This window comes from Embiotoca jacksoni, unplaced genomic scaffold (genome assembly GCF_022577435.1).
Source record: "Embiotoca jacksoni isolate LCO1_2020_lvr unplaced genomic scaffold, fEmbJac1.0.p SCAF_20, whole genome shotgun sequence".
In the NCBI taxonomy this organism is placed as follows: Eukaryota; Metazoa; Chordata; class Actinopteri; family Embiotocidae; genus Embiotoca; species Embiotoca jacksoni.
The window spans coordinates 7,065,042-7,091,290 of NW_027185341.1; the positions used below are offsets into that span (position 1 = coordinate 7,065,042).

Consider the following 26,249-nt stretch of genomic DNA (forward strand, 5'->3'; position numbering starts at 1 on the left):
GTTGAATTGATTTTCAATCTGTCTCTTTCAAAGTTGGCTTACTTTTGAAATTGGATGACGCAAATCCCACATTTCTAACAGGTGCTTGATAAAGGAAGGGGTATTGAATTCAAATTGTGAATCAGCACAATTGTTTATATTGCTCTTGTAACAATTTGAACTATTTGTCATTCTGCGGCTTCAATAATGCCGCCACAGGTAGGTAGAATTATAATGAGCGCATAATGACGATAATTGTATAGTTTGCCTCAAAACAAGGTTTACTGTGCTGCTACTCCCATCTTCTCACACTTTGTCTTATCAGATTGTTATTTATTAACTTTACAAAGCTTCGAAATCACAATTTAGTATACAGCACAAGTAAATAAAAAGAAATGTCCTCAAATGTATCTATTTATTTAGTTAACTGTGGGTTTTGCAGTTCTCTGCTGCCCTTTGCAAGACTGTTAATGGATTCACTGTGAACCAGTTCATGGCAGACGCCCCAGTAGAAGGAGGTGCACCTGTGCTTTGATAGGATATTCCATTTTACAAATGTGCTCCTCAACCAGACAAAATCCATTATGAAATGAGAAAATTGGTGACCGCATGCCAGCCATTTTGGCCTCTTATGAAAACTATAGCAGCGGATCAGCTTTTATCACGACTGGAGCGAATGTTGTTGTTTTTTATAATTTGAATTTCCATTAAATTCATGAGAGGGGCGGAGGGCTTCTGCTTCATAATGACTTCAGCTCCTTTTCTTTCTTATGCCCTCTTTCCTTCCCCTGCTTCTCTTTTCTCGCCTCCACAGTGTTTGTCTGACCGACTCTCACAGTCACAGTTTCAATTTACCTCAATTCATGCAGCCTTCAGTGAGCCAGTCCTGCAGAGCCATTAAAGTAAATCACAATTGTTAAATCAACGAGTGCGTCATAGAGACGTAGTGCAAGTTGCATTGAAATGCAAAAAAACTGTCCGCAAATGACTCAACTTTCCATTTTTCCACTGCACTGTTGTCTATGCCAAATTAGATCATTCTATCTTTCCATCCCGGGACGCTCCGTCACATCAGGGAATCTAGAGTCTTATTCTTTCCTCTGCGCGGCCTCACGCTGTCTCTCACTCCGACGCTTTTTAATTTACTCTACTCTCCCTCTACCTCTTGTCAGTCAGGGTGAGTGTATATGTGTGTGTGTGTGTGTGTGTGTGTGTGTGTGTGTGTGCTTTGAATCGTGCCAGGGCAAAGTGTTTAATTAGTAACTACACAACTTGCTTTGCCTTGACAGTTGAGCTGTGCAGGTTTAAGGCCTTTGAGTGCACCTCATGGCTCAACAATGAGCCACTGAGATGAAACGGGGGGAAAAAAGGGAATCTCTGTTCGCTGCGGAGCAACAAAAGGCCATCTCGTTGAGCACCTTCAAGAGGGGCTGAAAGAAATAGGAAGGAGAATAGGAACCGCTTGGATACGACTGTTTGAGATTGTCCTTCTCTTCTCTGTCTCCCTGGCTTTTCTGCTTTAATGACTTGTGCTAGCTTCTTTTGAGCGCTTCACACCTTTGTGTCTCCGCCAACCATCTTCATGACGTTCTCCTCACTAGTCTCTCCTCATCCATCTCCATTACCCTTTTTTCATTTCTTCCTCTTTGTCTCTCGCTTAACTTTTTCTTCCTTCTCAAACTATCAAGTGGCCGGATTGGGAGCTTTTTGGAGCTTTTAGCAGAATGTATTCACTTAGCAGCAATACTTTTTCCTTTCCGTTACAGGAATATGCAATTATCTCTCAGGCCCAGCGCAGCGAGAGAACAATTCTCACAATATACTCTCTATTCAGCTCTGCTTTAATGTCAAGACTGCACAGCTACTCTGCTAGTGCACTTCCCCGTCGCTCATCCCTCTGCACATCTTTTGAAATCTAATTATCACTTATTTAATTAGAGGAAGACATTACAGTTCGCCAATTTTGCAACCACGATACTGTAATTAATACAAGACATCTGTTACTTCCTACGCTGTAAGCGGGTAGCAAATAAAAAAGGAGTCACAGACTAATATATAGCAATCGTACGAAGCTGTACTTCTCTGGTTTTAACGAGCGTTATGCAGTTGCCGGTTATTATGTGAAAAGGCTGTGGAGTAGCTTCACATACTGAGTCAGCGATAACACCTGAACACAACAGGCTGCAACTGAGGACGTGGGTAAGAGAAGGAGGGAAAGCAATGGGGGGAAAAAAAAGAGACATGTAGTTATCTGAAGAACTGATAGAAAAATGGTTGGAATTTTTCAAATATCCCGATTTCACAAAGCTGCTTACAAAATCCATGTCAAGATAGTTTAGAATAGTATTTATAATTAGAACTTGACAGGCTGACTGAAGAGAAATTAAGCAGAGCGCTGAGTGTACAAGCTAAACTATATGTTAACCTCCACAGTATGTCCAAGAACAATGGCTCAATTCTTCAATTCTACAAAAACACCACAGTGAGATGTCTGCATGTGAAACATGTTCCTCCCTGCTGCTCTTGTAATAAGCTTTGCTCAGCGCTATGATGACGGTCAGATTCGTCCCTACTAGGAAAAAAAAACACTGTTAAAAGGTTTATGCAGAAAAGAGGATTGAATTATTTCAATTGTTTTCCATATCAAAGATATGAACTTTAAAGTACAGTCGTTTCTGTAAGAAAATATCACTACATTACAAATATGAAAAAAACAAACATCTGAAATAATAAGAAAAACGTAACAATAAATATATTTACACGGTTCTGTTTCTAATGTCACATTTTCTCTACGGTGAGAAATCCTGAGAGCCCTGGTGAAAAGACTGATATATTCACTTGAGGTAATATCACTGGAGAGTTTTCAAATCTCAACCAAGCACTCTTCCACCGCCGGTAGCAGCTCTACTCCACTCGACTCTGCTCACTGTTGGTAACAGGTGCTTTTCTGGATTTTGTTTTCCATTTTGTTTACCGTGATGTCATTTTCAATGTGGCACACACCTTCACTGGATCCTTTTGTTGGTGGCCATGAATCAAGTAGTCCAGTGATTAAAAATTGTTTGGCTAGTTAACAATTTGTTCAGGATGCACCCTGCTGCTCACACAGTGACACAGAGCATGTGATGATCCTCTGACCAATCAGTGGTCTTTAGTGTTTTCACTTTGCTTGGAGCCGTGATGGCGGCGATACAAAAATATACCAGATACCAGGTATTATCGACAGCTAGTCGAGCAGAGTGGAGTCTGTACCAGCAGTGGAAAAGGGGCTTCGGGACACAGTTTAGAGATAGATAGGTCTCCCACAGTACCTGGAAAACCGGATTTGGGAAGTGTACATAAAGCACTTCAGACAGACAGGACTTAGTTCAAATTCTATATTTAGGCAGATAAGTTAACATTTGCATAAAACATGTGAGCTCAGTAATATGAACACGTTTGTATCCTAGCTGTAATGCCTCTCTAATGTTATACTATGTATGCTGTAAACGTGCTGGTAGATTCTCATTGAATAGACAGCAGATGCAGCTTATCAGTGGGCACATATACACACTGGTCCAAATGTGTATCAGGCAGGAAGACACTGAATAGGCTGCAGCTGTAGAATGATGGCAAGAGTCCACGAGTGAGTCCTCATGGTTCCTGAGACGCAGCAGATCGTACAATAAAAGAAGAGCGTGGACGCGGATGGTGGAGAGTGTGAACGAGAGATAGTCCTGTCAAGCTGTCCTTTGGCAAATCATGTGACAAGCGAGTGCTCCTCTGCTGCTGCTCAACGTCCAATAAGATTGGAGCTTTTGAACGTGATTGTAACCTCGCCCTGTCATGTGTCCTTGTGTCCACAGAGGCTGGCCAGATGAACAACAACATGGGACCGGGCCCAAACATGGCCCAGCAGCACCCTTACCCTGCCCTCAGCCAGCTGTCTCATGTCTACGAACAGCAGCAGCAGCAACAGCAGCAGCAGCAGAACAAGGATCTCAACAAGTACGCCTCCCTGAAAGCCGTAGGTGAGTGTCTGATTATCGTGACATCTTTACATTTCCAGATGAGCAAGAGCAGAGAATATGTTTACAGTTTGAGATAAGCATTGTGCTGGATGTCGTACTATTGGTAGCTGAGTGTCTCCGTGTTTGGTGACAGCATCCTCACAATTAATCTTGGGGCTGCCCCCATTCTTGTTCACGGTGTCACCGTGATTCATCCTGCGTTGGCGAAAAAGGAAATATGTTTTTTGAGGAAGGGTTTGTTTTTTCAGTGTAGTTTCCTGCATGCGTTCTGACCCAGACACAACAGGTCGCAGACGCTGTTGACGTAATGACGTTGTAGCGTTGGGCAGCGTAATCGCAGCACATGCGTTCGCAGCTTATCCTGCAACAAGAAACGCTGAAATCCGCTGTGTCGGGTAGATTTTCAACTTGGTGTTTCAGAGTTTAATTGACGGCCGCGTTATTTCTCCTCGCTCTTCTCCGAGTGCTTCACGAAGGGCGACTCCGCCCCCGAAGCTCCCTCATGGAGCTCCACACATACAGAGCAAAGGAAAGACTCGGTGAACCAATCGACTCAAAACAAAAGTGCAACAGAAGCCCAAAACTAATTTATTAATGGACAAACGTCGACCCTAAACTTCATAAAACCGAGTCAAAACATTAGAAGTGCCCTGCTGCTGATCGTGATAGCCGCCCTCACTAAGTTACTGTTGTTGTGTACAAACTAAAGAACATTTTTTTTATTAAATCATTTAGTTTGTTGTTGAGTATTTGAAAAAAACAAACACGCTGAGAAACACACTTTGAAAAATTCAGGTTATGAAATAGGGATGTCCTTGCCAAATAACATACGGGCACAAAACTGAAAACAGAAAAACAGATGAATGAGTAATAAATAACATGTGGTGAGTGGACACTTCAAGGAACGCTACCCTAAAAGATCATCAGTGAAAATGGTGATTAACACCATCACCATGAGTCCTGGAATCTGTCAGCTTGATTTTTTTTGGTGGTGTATTTTTATAATTCCCTGAAAACTGGTCAAATATAGACTGTATGCTCACACACATAACCATAACATTTATTTTGTTGAAATTGCATGTTATCAAAATTAATAATAATCACATATTTTTCGGCATTTTTTCATATCGTCACAAATAACCATTATCACAAAAATACCCAGATACGTCGTGATATTATTTCAAGGCCATATTGTTCACCCCTGCGGTGCAGTCCCGCGGGCAGAGTCGAGATGTGTTGTTGATCGGACGTGCCGGAAGACAGAAACTGCTCATCGAGTTTATTCCCTGCTTGAAAACACCAAATTTATCAAGGCAGTCGCCGGGGCAACTGATTTGAATTTGCCTCACTGTGCCCGTATGTTATTTGGTAAGGACATCCCTATTTCATAACCTGAATTTTTCAAAGTGTGTTTGTCAGCGTGTTTATACTCTAACAGGTAGCCTGCCCTCGCTTGATTCAGCATTCAGCCCACTCACGCCAGATATTACCTACAAACACATCGAGGTTTCTGTGTAAACAGATGTGACGTGTCTGCATTTGTGCCCGTTATTAGAAAAATGAGAGTACAAACAAATATCTTTCTGCAAACAACAGAAAATAAAACTGATTATGATGACAAATACAGGCACCAACATCCTCCTTATTATAAATATTAGTCCCTATACCACATATGAAGGAACCTGAGTCATCCCGAGACATGATAGAGTGATAGATTATCATCCTTACTTAAGCTGAGCACTGTTTTGTATCCTCAAAGCGAGACGAAGCTGTGCAATTATGGTAGCAGTTTATCTAACTGCAAGCAAAACTGAAAACAGAGAAACAGATGAATGAATAATAAATAACATGTGGTGAGTGGACACATCATTTTTGAGCTTCAAGGAACGCCACCCTAAAAGATCATCGGTGAAAATGGTGATTAACACTGTCACCACGAGTCCTGGAATCCGTCAGCTTGATTTTTTTTTTTTTTTTGTGGTGTATTTTTATAATTCCCTGAAAACTGGTCAAATATAGACATCAGACAAGATATTCTCAGCACAGCTGCAGTTGTGTTTGATTGCAGAAGATTGTTCAGTTTTTTCTAAAATGCCAATTGACGACATTTTGGCATCAGTCCGGGAAGATCAAAGAACAAAAGCTTCTTTTTTCCCCTCAACATCTCGCACCGATAGTCAACAAGGAGAAAAGAAATCCATCATTGGGGAGGCAGACAGTTTCTCCCGATGACAGCAGCTTCAATAGAACAGAGTACAGCAACCAAGAGACACGCTGCGCAATTTGAGAACGGGATGCAACCACACTGTTTCTCAACTGGAAAACCTGGCTGATGTTAAACCCAACAGATGGGTGAAACACATGCTCTGGGGATTGCGGATGACATTTTGGGAATCGAATGAAATCTCTATCTGCAGGGAAAACAGATGAGGCGGGTCGATGGGTAATAGGTGGGAGAAAGTTCAAGCAAAGTCACTGAAATTAGTCAACTGAGACAAACTGAAAATGTAATCCGTGTTGTAGCCGTATTCAAAGATTGTCCTTTGAAGCACGAGATTTTTTTGGTGCTCAAACGCATTCATTCTAAAACTATAGTGTCAGTAAATGCAACATTAAGAGACAAACAATAAGCAAACATGATTGGTGTAAAAAAAATACATTTGCGTTTTTGTGATTGCATGCACTAAAAATGATTCCTTCCATATGGACAGTGAAGATCAAACATCTAAGAGAAGTGACAAACAGTGGAGGAGGCGGTGGGTATCAATTCATGTAAAAACAGCAATTATTATCTTCTACTATCCTTAACAGTTTCACAAATTCCAAGAATAGTTTTTTTTTTCATGTTTTGTTCATGGAGCTCTGTTGACAGAACTCTTCTGGGTTGTCTGGTTGATCATTGTTAGAAAAATTACTCAGAGGCTGCATTCAAAATCAAACATATCGGACATTTATTCTTGCCAGAAGGAGCAAATACATGTACACTCAAAGAAGGATGTCCAGCATTGCTCCCCATCACTCCTCCGTAGGGCAGCTTTTATACAGTGTGACAAACAGTTAACAGTCACCTCCGTTCCCTTTGTATCTGCTTTCGTGTGGTAATACTGAGTTGGTTGTAGGTCACAAGATAAGGACGCAGGGGAGTCGTCAATTAGATGCCGAAAATAAAAACAAAAGAAACTTTCCGGAGCCACTTGCAAATAAGATGAATAGAAAGAAACTTTCCGGAGCCACAGGCAGATAAGATAAGTACATCTTATTTTTTTCCATCAATCATCTTCAAGGGAGACGAGTGTTTGGCTTTGTTTCAGATTCAACAGATTAATGATCAGCTTTGCGAGATGAAATGCGATCACCCCGAGACAAACATTCGAGGAACGCCAAATTCCGCAACCATCAAACACGACCAGCGGACCGACACACACTGCAGCATCTAAAAAAAAAAAAAAACTTCCAGCCAACTCCGCTCACTCCAAAATAAATAACTTTGTTTGTTGCAAAGACATTTGCCGGTGCAGTTCTGTGGATAACGATGGCTCTTTCTGTCGGAGCATGAACGGTTGTTGATGACACCACGGCAGAGCACACTGATTTCTTGTTTTCTACAGTAATCCAGAGCACACAGACCAACTCCTAGTTTACAAAAGACGATGACGTAGGTCAGTAAATCAGACTTTATTACATTGCTGGAAGCTTTCAAATTAATGCAGTCAACTTAAAACAAATACAATTAAAAAAAAGCTGCCCCCAACTGTCAGTCATGCAGTAAACACCTAAAACAATCTTTTTCTAGTTGTTGAATCAAGAATCGAGTAGTTTTGAATTAGAATCAGTTCTGGAACAAATTCTGGCACCGAGAGTCCGAGCCAATAGTGACGTTTCCAAACGTTCCCACCCTGGTAACAAAAATCTAAATCTATGAGTGGAGGCTTGAAATTTATGTGCCACATAAACAGTGAACCTGCTTCACACACACACAAAAAAAAAACCCGTATAACTATCCAACTGTGACTTCCACAATAATGTACCAGAGGAAGTTCCCGTACATCCGATGCAGAGCAGCGCCGAACGCAACGCAAGCATCTTTGCTGGTTTCAGATGGACGCAGTTATCTATTTCCCATGAGGCGCTCACAGGCATGTGGGTCTTTAAGTGAGGTGTGCTCTGGTGCATTGTTGGAGCTGCTATCTTGAGGAGGCAGAAAGCGACCGCACGACTGACCAACAAAATCCTGGTCTTAAATCAATATGTTACTGTTATTTTTAAAGGGCGCATTATTAAGATGCAACCTTTAAAGTTTGCATGTACATATATGGGTGCACAGTTCATATACACTGTGCTTGTTACACCAACAGGGACATGTGGCAGTGCACAAATATGCAAACGATCAAAATTGCATTACAAATCTTTAGTTTTCATGCATTAATAAGATTTACCAAAGTTGAAACGGAGTGATTTTACCGCCGTGGGAAGAGCCACCGGAGGAGAACCTGCATATTGTAAATCACTGAATTAGCTGACTGACACTAATGAGATTTACTCCTTTGCAATCAGAGCAAAAGTTATGCATTTTAAAAACAACAACCTGTTAGTGTGGATGTAATGTAGCGATCATAATTTGGTACTATATGACGAGGCGCTGTTTAATAATAGATACCACAGAACCAGTTTGGTCGGTGCCACAAAAGTATTGAATTTCGGTCCATCCCCTTTGAACAATGCACGTTACTTCGTGTTCAGCTTTCCGCAGCTAAACTCAATAAAGTGGATTTGGGAACATCTTAAATGCACTTGCGTCACGCACCTTAGACATGTGCTTAGATTGTTAAAATATAACCCTCAATGGTGACTGTGATTGATTGTAATTCTGAAGCAGTATTAAGTCTCTGCAAGTTGTGTCTGCAAGTCGGCCTGTAGGCCATAAAACCAACCCAGAAAACTGGCCTCACGCTCTGAAAAAGGCTAGAGGGAATCAAAAGTGTCCATGATTTGAAGTTAATGAGATAAAATGTGCAAAACTACCAGCGTGGTTCATTGACAATGATGCCAATGTGGATTTTGGAGTTTTTACAAGGCTCCTCTTACAAAGATTAAAATGAGTCCAGGCAGAGATGTAGAAACTACATTCAAACCTTTGGGTACGTATTCTTCCCCTCTTCCTCTTCAGCTCCTTTCGAACTCCGTTATCGCTGCCTCTTTATGTCTAAAATGGTCCTCATCTTCCCTTTCACAACTCCCCCAAGACCGTCTTCCTACCTCCCGTTTGCTCCTCTAACCTTTAATTTCTTGGCTTGTTTCCCCCCCCCCCCTCTCCCTCATCCTCCTCCACCAGTCCCTCCCTTCTCTGCTTTTCTTAATCCCCTCTCACCTCCTCTTCCGCTCCGTCCCTCCCACCTCTCCCCATTTCCCATTTTCTCTTTTTCCTTCCTTCGTATTTATCATCCACCCCCTGCCTTCATTTTCCACTCACCTTTTCTTTTTGCTTCTTTTGTCTTGCCCTCCCCACATGCACCGTCTGCTCATCGGCCCCTGACCACCTCCTCCCTCCGACCTCAATCCATCACGCTCCCTATCGCCCCTTAAAGAATCATTGGGCTGCTAATCTCGATCCTCCTTTATAGCAGCCCATATCTGATTCCATTTCTGTAATTGAAGGGAGGCCTCCCCGCCCTCTGGCTCACACTTGACTGACAGATTTCCATTCCACAAGTGGTATTCAAAGAGGCACCTACGAAATGATTGAAAACCGGTCGAGAGATACACACCGCGGGAGCCTGGGATTCCAGGAGGCAAACTGCCTTTACTGTGAGTTCAATATCACACACATGCTTTGAAAAATGTGTGTGTGGAGTCAGAGAGCGAGAGAGAGAGAGAGAGAAGAGGGAGGGAAGGAGGGGATAAATGGCAGCATACAAGATGCCTTTTCTTCTCCTCTGCTACAGAGTCTGGTGTTTCCGCTGCCTGTCGACCCCATGAGATTTGAAACCAAATCTACGATCAACACCTTTTTCCCGGCGCCCTTTGACTGCCTCTTTTTGCAGTTTTTAATTGCCTCTGCCACTTTCCCAATAGTAGACCATCCAGTTGATAAGTCCCACTTCTGTCAATCAATAGCCATCTCCATTGTCCCCCTGTGCATTTATATAATGTCACTATCGAATTCTAGCAGCAACTAAGGCAAAAACCAACTAATAAAGGTTCCTCGAAGCCAACCTGTAACAGCCCAGACGGAGGCGGACGGAGTCTTCTACAAGTACAAATGACCAATTATGGCCCATGTCTCATGTACAAATGCTCCACTAAATCCAAGAACAGCCATAAACCCAGCAGAGGCGGCCCTTGTTCCGACGTGCCTGTTAATAAGTTCGTTTTCCACACATGGTCTTCAGTAATTGGGGTTGGAATTGTTCAATTTTACTTTTTCTTTTTTTATTATGCTTAAACTTGTCTTGCAAATTGCTACATCACAATCATACCGCCTCTCAGCTGGCCTCTTGGCGGAATGAGTTTTAGTACGTTTGGATGAGGGAATAAAACTACTAACAAACAAGTTATAGGCCAGATTTTTGGAGGGGATTTTAGGCTTTCACATAGCTAATGTTGTTCGAACACCTCATAGGAAAAGATCTTAATCCGTATGAAATTACTAATAATCTTGTAGATTATAACCATATATCCTCACACCTCGGTTTAATCCTCTATAATCCTCTTTGCATGCAAATAAATGTAAAAAATAAAACAAAGACGGGATGAATGTTCAGCCTTTTCGGTTTAGTAATTTAGTGAAAAAAGGAAATTGACGTCTTCAGCCACATTACTGTGAGGCTTTACTCAGTAGGGAGAAGCATCACAAGCAAAAATACTATTCAAAATTCACTCGGAGCTATACAATAATTAATCGGCTAACAAAAACGGGAAATAAGGAAGAACCGAAGTCGCATATATTAATCGTCTTTTTTTAATCCTAACGACTGTTCAAATATTAGAAAATCATGTCCCATCTATACCACTTCGTGGTTAGAGTTTAATGCTACTGCTAGTGTCACGACATTCTCTTGGTAATACTGATGTTTAGCAGGTGAAATGTTTACCATGTTCACCATAAATCAAGATACATTACAAAGTCAAACTGCTGGTGACACACACACAAAAAAAAGATGAGTCGGGGCATCACCAGAGACGTTCGGATACATCGTCTGGATACCAAACATATTTGTGCCAAATTTCATTAATCCACTTTAAAGCTTTTGAGATCTTCTAATGTCAACCACATGGGGCACTAACGAAAGTCACGGTATCACAAAAGTCAGTTTGAGACATGTTTTGGGCATCATGAATGTTTGAACAGAATTTCATGGAAATCCATTCGTTTTTTTTTAGATAAACCAATAAGGCGGAAATGCATATGACCATAAAATGTCATATTCGTTATCATTTTTTAACAAAGTACTTTTCATGAGGCTCTACCAGCCTTTATGTGCTACCACCACCAACAGCTCAGCCTGTCTGTCTGACATTTCCACAACAGAGAGAGTAGGTGACCTACTATAGAGAGCAGGTTGTGATTACATCTCTTAACCTGATTCAGTAATGAATATCTTTATAGTCGAGCATTTTCCTGCCCAAGAAAACAACCGTGCAGCTGTAATGAGTCTTTGGATAGCATTTACTTTGCAATAAGATGATAAAACTGTCCACTGAAACCCCGACTAATGGTTGTTTTTGTTAGGGTGGCAGAAATACAACAGCGAGATCCACTCACTCATAGTAGATATTAAAAAACACTGAGGAAAACATTAGGTCTTTGAATTGGAAAGAATACTATCAAACCTTTTTAAAGACTTCTGGAAACAATAAACCCTGCAGCACCGAGGGAGTAGACAGCCCGATTGGCTAATAAAAAGCAGGCTGACATAGAGATGTAACCCTAATAATGTTACTATCACCGAGGGACTTCAGACAAGCAGAGCTCAGTTTTTTTTTCTCCCGGTGCATAATGTGTGTTGGTCTCAGTGGGACGTTGGCTCTCTCAGGCAGAGGCATGCCGAGCCCACACCGCGTAACAGCGGCGTTTTCCGTTTCCACTCACGTACGCCGCTGGATGTGTGCACTGTCCAGCTGACTACCGCCGGATTGATTCACCTGTCGCCTGAGCAAGTTTGATCCCCAGGGGTAGCCTAGCGGCGACTCGGCGGGTGGGACAGGCCCCTCCACCCCCACCCCCACCGCCATCCCTTCACAGGGCCGCTTCCTCATTTCTCTCCACCATTCACAGAGCGATAAACTAGATTTATAGTTACAGCGGCAAAGCAAACTCGCTGAGTGTGTTAACTTTATCTTCAAGGACACGGAGGCAACAAGAGGCTAAAGAGTAATGACTCGACTGTGAACGCGGATCCGACAGAGAGAGAGAGAAAAAAAAAAAAAAAAAAAACAGGACACATTTTGCAGCGATAAGAGCGACTGTAGCTTGGTGACACTGACTGACAGAGTGAGGAATAAATGTGAGGCATTAAAGCTGACTGCTCCCAGGCTGACGACACACACACAAACACACAGGTATACAGAGATAGGGAAGATGCTTGCATCAACACACAGAGCACAGTCAGTAGACAGCTACATGTCGGTGACTTCCATCAGTCCCTCCAGGGTTTCAAGGTGTTTTTGTGAAGGTTGCGATCACAAATGTTTGATTTGGCAGCGGCTGTTCCTAAAAACTGAGACGCAATTTGCAAAGTTTATTGGGTTTATTCGCAGAAATATTGCCACCATTGGCAAAAACTTCCATTTTTGACAGTTAGAAATCCTTTCCTGCAATCGTAAGCAAACTGTACATCACAGAAATAGCAGGACAAATGTTAGATTTCTATCTGAACTATAGGTTCAAGGTTACAAAGAATTCTTGAGTCATAAAATGTATGTAGCTTTACAAAACAGTCTCCAACTGCAAGATAGAACTATGAAAACCAAGGGCTTTAAATTCTTTTAAAATATGAATTCAACACAAACTGTATACACAAAAACACAATAAAAGTAAAAAACAACAACTGTACACTCTATAATTGAACATTGAACGTGATGAGACCGAACGCAGGGAAGTGCAACAGAAACATTGTCCCTTTCGGTTATTCCATTTTTTTCTGGACAACCAGCATGTGGTTTGTTTTGATGATAAGATGCTGAAGAGCTTTGCTGACGATAAATGAGGAGTTATTTTTGTAGATAAAGGACATTTTGTTTGGAGAGGTTTACTTTGTGCCGTGATGCCTTCAGCAGAGCTTATATTGAGTATCAATGAATGCAGAGAAATCGTAGGACAGTAATTTTGCAAAATTGCAAGCTCCTGCAAATATTGCCGAGATTGCTTGAATATGCATTTGTTATTGCGATTGCAATATCCTGCAGGGACAGATCTATGTTTGGTTGTACTGTAGATGCATGTATTTCTTTATTCTCTTTGCCCCTTGTAAGTAATTGGTCACACTAATTTGGGCAAAGGTGTTACTAACTACCCTACTTCATGTTATATGACTGATGCAGCTCTGTAAATGCATTGTATGCACTTGTTGATTTATGGGTCGCACAGCTGACACACGGGGAACATTTTGATATGAATTTGATGCATTTGTACAGAACGCTGAGCTCTGTAACTTACCTGGAGTACGTCGCCCATGAACTGGCGTAATTACACAGTTAATTACAGTTATTTTCCGCCAGGAGGACGACACCCCTGAGCCAAATGTACAGCACTCTTCGTGTATACAATTTGAGGGAAAACATTGTTGCACACACACACACACACACACACACACACACACACACACACACACACACACAAGACCACATGCTTGTCTAAAAAAAAAACTAAAAAAAAACGCAGTCCACAAGGTCTTTGCTATATGAAACCGGAAATTTGTATTTGTTTGCTGGACCTAGGGACAGTTAGATAAACAAGGGACAATCAGCAGGCATGAAAGAATCACCGCTACAGTGCGTGTTGCATTGGGTTTTTTTCCAACATTTTTTTGTCTCATTCGAAAATATCCAAAACACATAGACCCATGACTTTGTATCAGAAGGCATTCTCGCTCTGCACCATCCTTAATTTACTCCCTAGGGTGGATTCAACAAGGTTTTCTTGAAATCTTCTATTTATTATATTCTATAACAGGGGATTAAAAAAAAAGGATCAGGATAGCAAAATCACCACTGTCATTTATGCTTCACGGTCTCACATCTTTTTCCCAGAAATGCTTCCCTTTTTTTCTCATCATATTGAACACCTTCCCACCACACAGAAATGAGATGTTTTCTTGGCTTTATAAAAGGGAGGAAGAAGCAGCGAGGTGGAGGAGACATTCTGGGCTTTCCTTTTGATTTCACTCCTCCAGTGGCACGAAAGGCCTCTTCATGCAGGCGTTAACAGTAGCCATGACACCCTGCCTGGTCAGTTCGATGAGGGGAGGCTGACTAACAAAGTTAAAGTATATGGGGTTTGTTAAATGACCTTTTCAGATTGTGGGAGTAAAAAAAAAAGGAAAAAGGATGGTATTTTTTAATAGCCCATCCTAAATTTCTGCCCTGTGTGCGCGCGCGCGTGTTCGAGCTGACGTGCAACTCTTAGTTTGCAGTTGATCTGTAAACTACTGAAAGTCTTATTTATTGAGTCACTCTAAATGACAGCTGTATTTTCTTTCTGTTCTACAAACCAAATTAGTAGAGGGAAATTCATACAGAGTTTAACATCTAAGATTTCAGATTGTGTCCACCTAACATTTTATTTATTTCTGTTTCTCTGTCATCTTCTTCTGTTAGCTGCCAAGTACAATGGTGAAATCTACAACAAGCGTCGACTGATGGTCGAGCTGCCAACAAAAGGTGGCCTTCCACTGCAGCCCATGGGCAACTCCAGACCCTCCATGGGCAACATGTCTTCAATGTCACCTCCAATGACCACCAATCCCATGGCTTCAAACCATATGACCTCCAATCCCATGAACCCCAACATCACCCAGATGACTTCAATGACCCAGATGACTTCAATGACCCAGATGACGTCGATGACACCCATGACGTCGATGACACCCATGACGTCGATGGCACCCATGACGTCGATGGCACCCATGACGTCGATGACACCCATGACCTCTATGACACCTATGACCTCGCTCACCCAGATGACCTCTATGACTCCAATGACCTCCTTGGGTCCACTGACTCCAGAGCCGGTGGCCACCTACATCACAGAGATGCCCAGCATCTCTTCAGTGTCGACCCTCCCGACAGAACGGCACATAGCCGGTGGAGGAGGAGGGGGACTCAGGCCGAATGGCCAGAAACCCAAAGGCAGCCACAGTCACGCTGCCCACAGCTCCCACAGCTCCCACAGCTCTCACACTCATGCTCACAGCCACAGTAGCAAGCCGCCAGGACACGGGGCTACCTCCCTGGCACACATGGCGGGGACCATGCCAGGTGGCATGTCCCTGGGCATCTCCAGGGCTGCCGAGACCGCCATTGGCCTGAGCTCAGCTACGATGGGCCGCCCATTGGCGTACAGTTCCAATACAATCGCGGCTGGGCATGCGATGGGGCTGGGGCTGAAGGGCTGGGACGGGACTGAGACAGTGGGCCGGAGGAAGACCTACGGGCACAAGAGGCCTCAGTGTACCGTGCTGGAGACCAACCAGCTCCACAGCACCAGAGGGCACAGCCACAGCCAACACTTCCTCCCCACACAGCCCTACTTTGTGACCAACAGCAAGACCGAGGTGACTGTGTGAGAGAGGAAGAAAGGGAGAAAAAAAGAGGGTGAAAGGTTGCATGTGGACTGGTGGTACAAGTAATCTCTTGAGTGGAGACACCAACTCCTGGGGTGCAGATCTACATGTGTGTTTGTGCGAAGAAGATGAGGCTTGTTGGTATGTGTCTGAGTGGTCCTCGTTTCACAAACAGAGCTCACCGGTCAAATCACTCAACAGACCATTGTTGCCAAGAGGATGGCGCCCAAGTTGGTGGCATCTGAATCCATTCTGAGAGCCTAGCGAGCAGGGATGTCTGTACACGTGTGGTGATATTAGAGTGCTGTCTCACAGCTAATATCCACTCTGTAATGACGACAACATGTAAGTATTGCAGTGCGACTACACACAGATGTTGCAGTGGGAAACTGCTGGTAATAAAATTGATTGGCTTTACGAACCAAACCTGAGAAGCAATATAAGGGATCAAGTGTAAAGCACTGAAGCGTCATGACAAAGGAGAAACGCAGCAAGTTTACCCACAAACCTCGCGACACGAGGTGCGCTCATCTGCCCAACAAAGCGGTGAATGGTTTGGAAGAAATACCATTCCCTCCTGATTCACACCCAGATCTCCCGAGAGCTTTGAAGCAGACACACATGATGAGGGCGCTGGGCTTTGGACTGCAGACACACAGGGGCTTTGTACTGTGGCTATTCAGAAGCGCCTTCATAAGCTGTGCAGCTGAAGGTCGCCGTTCTCTACGAGGCTCCAGCACAGAGAATGGAGCCTGTCGCACCGGCATTGTTCCGTTCTGATATCGTCTGTGCGGAGACAGCTGGCCCAGAGGAGGGATACGGAGGCAAAGACGGGGGGGGGGGGGCAGCATCTGGGTGACGTCGGAGCGTCATGCTCATGCACACACAAATGCACACATTCAGAAATAAACACACGCAGACACATTCTCACACACAGATAAATATATACTGTAGAAATGCCATCCACCAGGGTCGGACTGATAAGGGTTTTTTGAAGATCGATACCAATAATTTGGGAATTTGTTTGCATTCCAAAAATTCTGTGGAGTGTTTCCCCAAAATGTTAATCTCGTCGGTGAATTTAAATAATTATTTCTCGTAAAATTCTCTTACAAGACCATGAAAAATTTAACTTGTAAAAATGGCAGCTTAAGTCAGAATGGCCGAACTTAGCCATTCACTGACAGAGGACAGTTTTAAATTTCAAAACTCTGTTTGATTTTGGGATATATGCTTCCTTGCAAAGTGTTCGATGAGAAGATTGGTGCCACTTCAGCTCTGTAGGTTAAATATGATGCTACAGGCAGCAGATCATTTAGTTTAGAACAAACACTGGAAACAGGAGGGAAACAGTAAACCTGGTTCTGTGCAATAGTACATAATTAATATATTATATTTAGTTTGTTTAATCTGAACAAAAAGCTAAGTTTACAAAGGACGTCCTGTTGCTTTAAAGAGGGTTATGTGCCAGACTAACTGTGAAGTAACTTCACACAAGGTTGCCAGGCAACAAACTGTTGAACTATTCCTCTCTTAAAGATTAAATAAATTGTGCAAAAAATAAAGCTGCGTAGCTGTGGTTAGAAAGAGGTTTGATCATGCTGGAAGTGGGCAAAATGACTCATTTAATCAAAAGTGTGTTTGATATATTTATCAGTTTAAGGTGAACACAAATGGCACTAATAAGATATGTGCAAGTATACTGTATGCCGACTATATTTTATTATTATGTGGACCAAATGTAAGTTTTGACTTATCAACATGTTGTTTCTCCACAGACTTTGCATAGGATGTTATACTTCTGGGGTTTGTGACCAAAAACATGAAACCGCTGTGAAAACATGGGTGTAACAGGAATAATAAAGAACACCATTTTTTTTAGGTGATAAAACACTGCCACAAGAAACTGGGCTTGATTAGATAACTCACTGTACTAACGCTCTAGCTGAAAAAAATAACATCACAACCAACTGGAAAAAAGATAATCTGGGTTACATGACTCAAACGTAAAAATAAATCCGTAAATCTGCCAAATAGGCCACATCTTCTAAGCCTGTTTGCTTGTTTTTCTTTTCCTTTAATGAGAGATGTTAGCAGGTGCAGCCACTGTTATTATTTTTAGCAAATAAAGCACTGCTTCCTCCTCTATTAATTAAGTGTGCATTAAGATGCATTTCAAGTGATCAGATTGTAATAAAAATGACAACCATTTCAGTGTAAATGCAGTTATTTCTTAGAAAATTTGTGTGTAGAACAAACAGAAGCACAAACCGAGTGGCTCAGACATCGTCACACTAACAAGGACAGATTGTGAGGACATTTGTGGATAAAGAACAAGCAAAAAAAAAAAAAGTGGTTCAGTGTTTTATAGTCCATTTAAAGCATGAGAATATAAGAGGAAGAGGTGCACATGACAATCTGGTGAGAGAAAAGGACGTTGAATTTAAGTGCGTATGCCAGAGAAACATTGTTTTGCTAGCGCCAGCAGAGCTTCACACATTTTGAATCCAGGCTGAATGTAGATTTGAGGCGCAAAGGGGCGCCTAATACTACAGCTCCTAAATCAAAAGCCAGATGAAACAACTAATCCAGCTCAGTGTAAGATAAGGGAGTCTATAAGGGGGATATTTTTCCCCTCATGCTGTGGAACCCCTGCTGCCTTTAGGGTCACGTGACTGGGGACCCGGAGACCAGATTGAAGGCATGGAACAGGATTTAGGAAGTCAACAGAGCATTAAAAATGTGTCACCAATACACCCACACCTAACACACTTACATACACAGAATATATTACAGGGTGGACTTTGCTTTTCTTGTGCTCCCACAGTGCCGAGCGGCAGGTGTCATCACAGCAGAGAGACAAAGAGTCAGTGCTGTTCCTGCGCCTGTTGTACATGAAAGACTGTGAAACTCCAGACCTTGGCCCTTTGTAGCGATAACTGATATTATGCTTTTTATATATATATGTATATATATATATATAAATATACATAGCGCCTTTCGCTGTTGATCTATTTCTTTTCATTCTTCTACACTTCTTTTCACCCTTTTCTTCGCCATCGCTCCCTCCGTGTCTGAGAGAAACAAAAAAACGGGGCTGTGATGAATCGTTTCTGCGATAGTAGAGTACAGTTATGATGAGACAGTGAATAACAGTAATTCATCCCCACCTCTAAAGACATGATTGGTTTCCCTGTGTGCATTGTTCTAGCAGGAAATAGAAGTCATTGATTCTGTCAGCCCCAAAAAAAAAAAAGTGTAATTCACTTTGCAATTTCGTACCATTGTCTGCCCTTTTGAACACTGCATGCATTTCCACTGTTTATACAGTAAATGTGTGTGTCTGTGTGTGAATCCGACCTCAGCGTATGATTATTGTCTCTGAAGAAGTCGAAACTCAAACAAACAAAACAAAGTCAATCATATATAAATGGGATTCACAATCCCATAAACCGCCCATATTTGTGTGCGATGAAAATCCTTTGCAGACTTTTTTTTTTTCACCTTCCTCCTTCTGTTATCTATTTTCTCCTTCCTGACAGATGGTGGTTTTGTTTTTTTGAAAGAGTTGAGAAGCAGGTCAATGTTTGTTGGATGTGCATTATCGGACCCAATTGACTTAATCCAGCAAGGCGGAAATGTGAAAATATGAATCCTCCCTGTCACACCCTTCCTTAAAGCCCATTCCCCCTGAAAAATCAGTCACTGAAACAATTGGTGAGCAGGCAGGACAGAAGGTAAACAACAAAACAAACAAAAAACCTTCTCACTCACTATAACAACCAAAATAAACCAGATAGAAAGAGAGGAATTGGCTGCGCTGGCTGGTGTCACGGCTGATGGGGTCAGGAGCACACATGACTGAGTTCAGGAGGCAGCCATGTTTGACATTTTGTCATCAGACGAGTCAGGCAGACCGAAAAGAAAATGCCACAGCAGAGAGAAAAGGACACAGTTACAGAGCTAGCTGGGACTCTGGAGCACGGAGCGTTTTCTGCTCATCATTTATTGAAAAGATCCTCTGTGAGACGCGTGTTTGCTGCAAATAATTTGGTGATAAATGTTTGAATTTACTGTCAGTACTGGAGAAATGTAAAAATAAAGACAGCAAGTGGATTCACTCAAGCAGCAAAGTAAACACATTTTTCAAGCCGTCTTTAACTTTGGAGAAGTCCGACGTGTGAATTTGCGCTTGAGACCTACACAAAGCCCTTAAATCCGTAAAGTCCAAAATAGAGGAAACTACTGTAGATTATAACTTGTGTTGCACTGTTGACTTTTATTTAACCTCATGTGCTGGACTACAAACTGCTCCACAGAATAGGAAGGGTTTGCAGACATTTACTGTACATGACAGGAGCTGATCCCTTCAGCGATCAAGCTTACCAACAAGCTATTAGCTCCTTCAATAACGCCGCTGAATTGATGTACAGCCCTGAGAACAAACTGCCAGAAGGGAGCAAACAGGCCCATGCAGATAAAACAGTAAGAAGCTTAGAGAGCAATTGTGGCTGTCCATCACCAGCATATTTCTAGCTGACTAGCCATGGTAGTTTACTCGCCAGCCTTCAGAGTGATCATTGCATCCCTAAACTTCTAGAACAACATATTTTGCAGAGTGTCAGTGATCGCCTTCACCTGCGAGTGTCTCACTACCATGCAACAACTATCATGCTGACAAATGAGATCCAAATTTCCTGACGACCAATAAGTGGGAACTCATTGCTCCAAACCACCTAAGTCCTGATTGTCCCGAGGGTTCTCTGCCTGCCACGGCTCAGAGGATTCTATTTAATATTTTTGTCTTCTGCGTGGCTGAATGGAAGCCAATTCAGGAGTGGAGCTGCGATTGACCTAATTATAGTGACCGGGCCCGGAGTTAGAGGGCGCGGCGCTTCACTGGTGCGTTGATCAGCAACAGAGGCAGCAGCAGGAGTCCGGCCAGTCGAGCATGCAGCCCCAACTCATGTGGCGTTGCTGAATATGCTTTGGCCATGAGTAATATTATATTATGCTGTTTACAGATGCATTATTTTTGTCTATCTTTAGAGCCATTATTTCTATTTGAATTAACAAGGTGGGCCACAAAAGAGACAAACAAAGCCTCTCTCTCCTGTCACTTTATTTAATCAAAGTAAATTCTGCTGTCTGGCATGAAAACGTTGCATATCCAATGTAACAGACAAATTGAAAGATAAACTGCAATCAGCACACAGGCTTTGATATGTTTCATCCTTTGTATGTTTGATGTACTTTTCCATGAAAGGTTACAGATCAGATAGTTGGTTGACACATGCAAGACAGGTTGGCCTTCAGGGTTTTTTTTCAATTGAAATCCAAACCCCTTCCCAAACCTTAAGGCCAGAGATATACAGCAGTTGCTTTGGAACCACGTATTCGCGTTGACATCTGTTTGTGTTGTGTGTGTTATTGTTCACCCACTTGTTACTGGAGGACTCTATAGAGGGCACGCCAGAGAAACAAGGATAGCATTAGAACACCCAGATGTAAATATTCAACACGGCCACAATCGAGGGAGGCCTTATTTTGCTGATTTGGAGATCGCAGGGGGACAAAACACCATCAGCATCGTCCGCACTCAGACAAGTCTTAGACTTGTGACCAGGCCCAAGTCTGGGACTTGTTTCCATTTAGACGCCGCCCTTACTAGTCATGCATCTTGCAGATGTGTTGCTCTAATTTCTGAAGACGTGCTCGACTAATGCTCCAGACAGATGCAGAATACGCGAGGCTGCCATCATGCAAATGTGTCGTGGAAAGCAAATATATTTCCAGCCTAACCCTGTCTGGCAGAAAGCCCTGAAGGCAAACCTCTCCCAAAACCCTTGGTGGTACAACCTCGCTAGGTTGAGCAATCAATGAGTAAGAGTTAAAAATGCATTAACCATGATCCCTCACTGCAGTATAAAGCAGACAGCCATTATCATAGTAAAACATTGTGAAATAAATTCATGGAACTGATGTTGAGCTAGTGACCACTTGGTGGGCCTGAGTCTCTCCTGTCTGATTAACAAGGGCACAAGGAAAAGCAAACAGCATGAGTGACAGATGAGCGAGAGAGATTTTGACATTAATGAAAAGCCTCTAAACAAGACTGAGGAAAAGCTGCAAAGCAAATACCTAACAAACTCCCCACCTACCCACTCACAAAATACACAGGCATGTGCAAGCACTCACAAAACTGAGAATTACAAAAGCTTGTACTCCCACTAGCTTCACTGAGAGAGAAAGAGGCAACAGAGGTGACAGAGAGAGAGAGAGAGAGTGGGATGTGGAAATAGGGATTGCGGCCCGACTTCCTCTCTCTTGGCTTGGCACCGAGAGGCCCATTAATAGAAAAAAAGTTGCCCTGAAATCAGGCCCTCTTGTTCAGAAGAGCAGCGAGCCGTTTGGGAAAGAGCTGCACGGTGGAATATCTACAAGGAATATTCAGTTAGAGACAGAAACGGGGAGCTGCGCTGGGGCCGGTGGCCAGAGGGCTTTATGAGTTTTCACTGTGGTCTTTTAATCACCAAAAGCCAGAGAATACAGCTTTGGTGTTACAACAGGGACTCCGCAGTCCGTAGTGGTGCACAAAGACGGAGATGGAAGTTCATGTCAACGTTTGGGAAGAGGTTTTTGAATTATTGATACTGCAAAGTGTTGATGGTGCGCGACACGAGAGCGAGAACAGCTCCACTTGGAAAGATGTGAATCAGAGACGACTGTTGGCTCACACACACAACACACACGCACACGCGCACACGCACACACGCACACACACACACACACACACACACACACACACACACACGCACACACACACACGCACACACGCACGCACACTCCTCAGTCCAGTTATTCCATGTTGGTAAAATATTGGGATGATAATATGCAGAATCTCAGACTACTGGTTATTATTGGTTACTGGTTATATTTATTAAAGGAGTTTAATAAATTCTCAAATCAAATTCTGATTGAAGCAGACAGATTGGTATTTTTTATTTAAGCTCAAGATGTGAAGCATGGATGTCAGGAAAATGCAATTGTCTGTAAATATGAATTTCTTGGCGGGGAACGAGGAGTGAGAGTCTTTTTCACTTAACGACTACAGATAAAAGGCAGCATACTCTTTTTATTGAAGAAAAGACAGAGCAGAGTAAGAGCATTATCGTGATTGGAGAATGGGATACATACAGCTCATCGGAATGAAACTAAAGGGCTCAAACACAAGTTACATTTTTCTGCAGATTTTCCTCCTCTCATTTCTTTTCTGTCCTTTCCTGTTGCCGTTCGCTGCACTTGACAGCGTTGTAAACGTTACAGCCGATAAAGAGCAGCGTCTGTACGATGAAAAAAAAAAAAAAAAAAAAAAAAAAATTCCCTCTATCACTATATTATCAAAGGTGTTCTCATCAGCTTCGTTTACGACCTTGTATAGCATCGATCTTTATGCACAATGTTTCCACCGATCCGGAGCGGTCTACTTATGCACACGGCGGCAGAGGAGAAGCAGTGTTTGTTGTCCAGGAACGCTCAACATCCGTTTCTAATAGGGTTTCGCTCCTATGCTGTACTTTATATGTATGATTTTTGTCACAAGCCCATATTAAATATACTTGCTGTTATAATTAATGGAAGGGTTTCAATCACAGCGGATGTGAAAAGCACTCTGGTTATTGGCCTCTACGGTCCGGGGCCAAGGGATTTCCCATTACTTTTGAAGAGTCAATAAGCTATTTGCGATATAACTATTATCCATTAGCAAGCATATCCTTTTATAGAATAACTCATTGATTAACTCATTTTGGTGTTAATCATGCATTACATACAAACTTATATGGAGATCCAATTTTTCTATTTTTTTGATGTCCAGACCAGTTTGTGGTATTTATGCATATGTGTATATGGATACATATAGCCCAGACACTGCATTTATACGTGACTAGTAAAGCATATTTTCTATGGTAGAACCCATTTCTCACTATTGTTTGCACAGTAGCGTATAATATGCACCGTGATGCCCCCATCGTCCTTTACTGGTTACTGACTTTATAATTTGTGAGATTAAGTTATGAAAAAGGTGTATTTTGGTACTATTCAAATATTGTTCAAAAAAAGAAATATAGCTGACGTTTTGTCCGAGAAATATATTACCATAGTGTTGCTATGACTGTCTGTTTTCCTTATTTTGGGGAGGGATGATAGGGATATTTTTGTTCTTCTTTTGTTGTTGATTTGCCATCTGACAATATATCACCATTGTTCTATATACGACTTTCTTACGTGGCAATAAAAGATGACTTCTGTAAAAGCGCTCGTCTTTTTGCCTTCCTTTGGTGTGTCTTATTATTCTCTTTTCTTTCCTTGTCCTTTTGTCCTCAGGGAGAGATACTGTACAGTCCTTCAGCTCGTCTTTATTCCCGTCTCCCCTCCCACTTTCCTCTTCTCTGTTTCCCTTGGCTCTCTACTTCCCAGAAAACATTTGATGTTAAATAGATGTTGCGATGACGGATTGGACAAACTTTGGAACCATGTTTATGTATAGCAGCAAAGTCAAAGTTGAAGCAACAGTCATAGTGTACATCAGCTGCTTCCTGCTTTGTTTCAGAGGTTAACAACTTATATGTATCACCGATATCAATTGAAAAACGATACCAAATCTGTTTTTCCTCTTCCTGTCAATTCAAAGTTGCTTGATTAGCAATTTTTCTGTATTTCTTTCACAGTGAGAATTTGACGGATGATGATGTGACACAAAATTGACATTTAATTATCTGGTATCACGACTCATTTGGAGTTATTTATATAAATACCGAGTCTTTTTCAAACATAACTGTGACATTATTTGCTAAAAGTTGTTTCGATTTCTCTGAACCCATCTGTCTTTAAAGCCCAGATTGTCCTCTGTCCACCAGCATCGACAGTTTGGAACCGATTTACATACAATCTGCATTATTCATGATCACCTGCTCCAACTGGCAAGAGGTGTGGCCTCAGTTTCACTACCTGATGAATAAAACAGATTTCCTTGCCCCACATCTTTAAGGCGAGCAATGGCTGGAGACACGGGACCATATGTAGCGTATATTGTTTCATGAACCACAGTCTGATCCTACTCTGGAAATCTGAACAGTCAGCTGTTGGAAAGTTGAGACTTCAGCAAGGTGCTTCAGAAAGGTAAGATCGTGTCCAAGTTACCTAACAAAGTAAAAGTAACGTTTTCCATTACACTAAGAGGTCACTTCGTTAGCTTTAGCACCACTTGCCAAAAATGGAAGGAAGATATTGCTTCATAAATGATTTTCAGCTTTTCCTGGTGTAGATTTGTATCCTCTGAACGGCTGTGTAAAAGCTTTTTACTACCTAGTCAGTCTATGCCTGGGCTCATGCTAAAGCTTCCTAATAGCAACGGGCACCCCCTAAAATAACTCTGAAAGACAGTGGATCTGGAATCTATTAGTATTTATGTGAATTTATTCAAAACAAAAATTCCTTGTACGTGCCCATAAAGCTGGTTCTGATTGAAATATATTGACGTTGCTGCAAAGGAAGGAACAAACATGGATGCTTCACAAACATCTTCCACCCGACAGCACAGAAGATCAACACAATCAGCAGTTTTAAGGTGGACAACCAAGATTGGTGTCACTAATTAAGACCAAATGTGAAATATGGTCACATTCACCTCTTTTGTTCCCGAGTCCTGACAGTATATAAGGAACAGAAAAGTGTTTTTGCAAAATATAATGTCACAGTGAAGATAACCTTTTGGACACAATATTTTTTTTATCCTATTAGACATTTGTGTGAAATTTTGTCATGATTATGTTCAACAATGCGTTTTACAGGTCACAAATTCTAATTCTTGAGTCCAAGCGGACATTTGGGATATCGAGGGCAAGGAACAGACGGACAGACAACCTGGAAACATAATGTCTCTGGTCACAGCTGTTACTGCAACAGAAGCAGAATAACTTCAAAGATAGAAGGTCCCAGCGTGGAAAAAAAAAATGCTCCTCAGTCTACAAAGCCACTATGTTCAAATGAATATTTACTGACCATGAAAATATCTGCCGTCATTCCTGTTTCCCTGCATGCGGAGCTGCAGCCTGAGAGTTAATGTGTCCTTGGGCTTCAAAAAGAACATCACTGCGATCCAAAAATCAAACCACTGTTTTTGTTCTAAATGTTTCTTTGTTTTTTTGGTTTTTTTTTACTTCAAATGAACGTTGCAAAACAAACAAGAGGCCAGCTTTTAACTGCACACAAATGTTGCCTTCACATCTATCCAAATACAAAATACAAATACACATCACAACGGGCACACCCATTCAAACAATGTGAGTTTACTCGAATTACTCAGGCAGCCAGTGCTATTGGCAGCGAGGAAGCAGTCAGGGAATTGAACCTAAAACAAAGCTAAAGCTGCTTTTCCTCCCGCTCCCCTGCCAATCCCTCTCTACCTTTGTGAATCCTG

General features: G+C 42.1%; 1 protein-coding gene across 1 annotated transcript in view; it reads left to right on the forward strand.

Moving 5' to 3' along the window:
* shisa9a (shisa family member 9a) overlaps nucleotides 1–24,083 on the forward strand; it is a 58,437-nt gene extending 34,354 nt beyond the window's left edge. Inside the window, exons 3-4 of the mRNA XM_069156019.1 lie at nucleotides 3,825–3,989; nucleotides 14,805–24,083. Of these exons, the coding sequence (XP_069012120.1) occupies nucleotides 3,825–3,989; nucleotides 14,805–15,772 (1,133 nt within the window). The 3' untranslated portion in view covers nucleotides 15,773–24,083. The remainder of the gene's footprint in view (nucleotides 1–3,824; nucleotides 3,990–14,804) is intronic.
* Nucleotides 24,084–26,249: the final 2,166 nt, after the last annotated feature.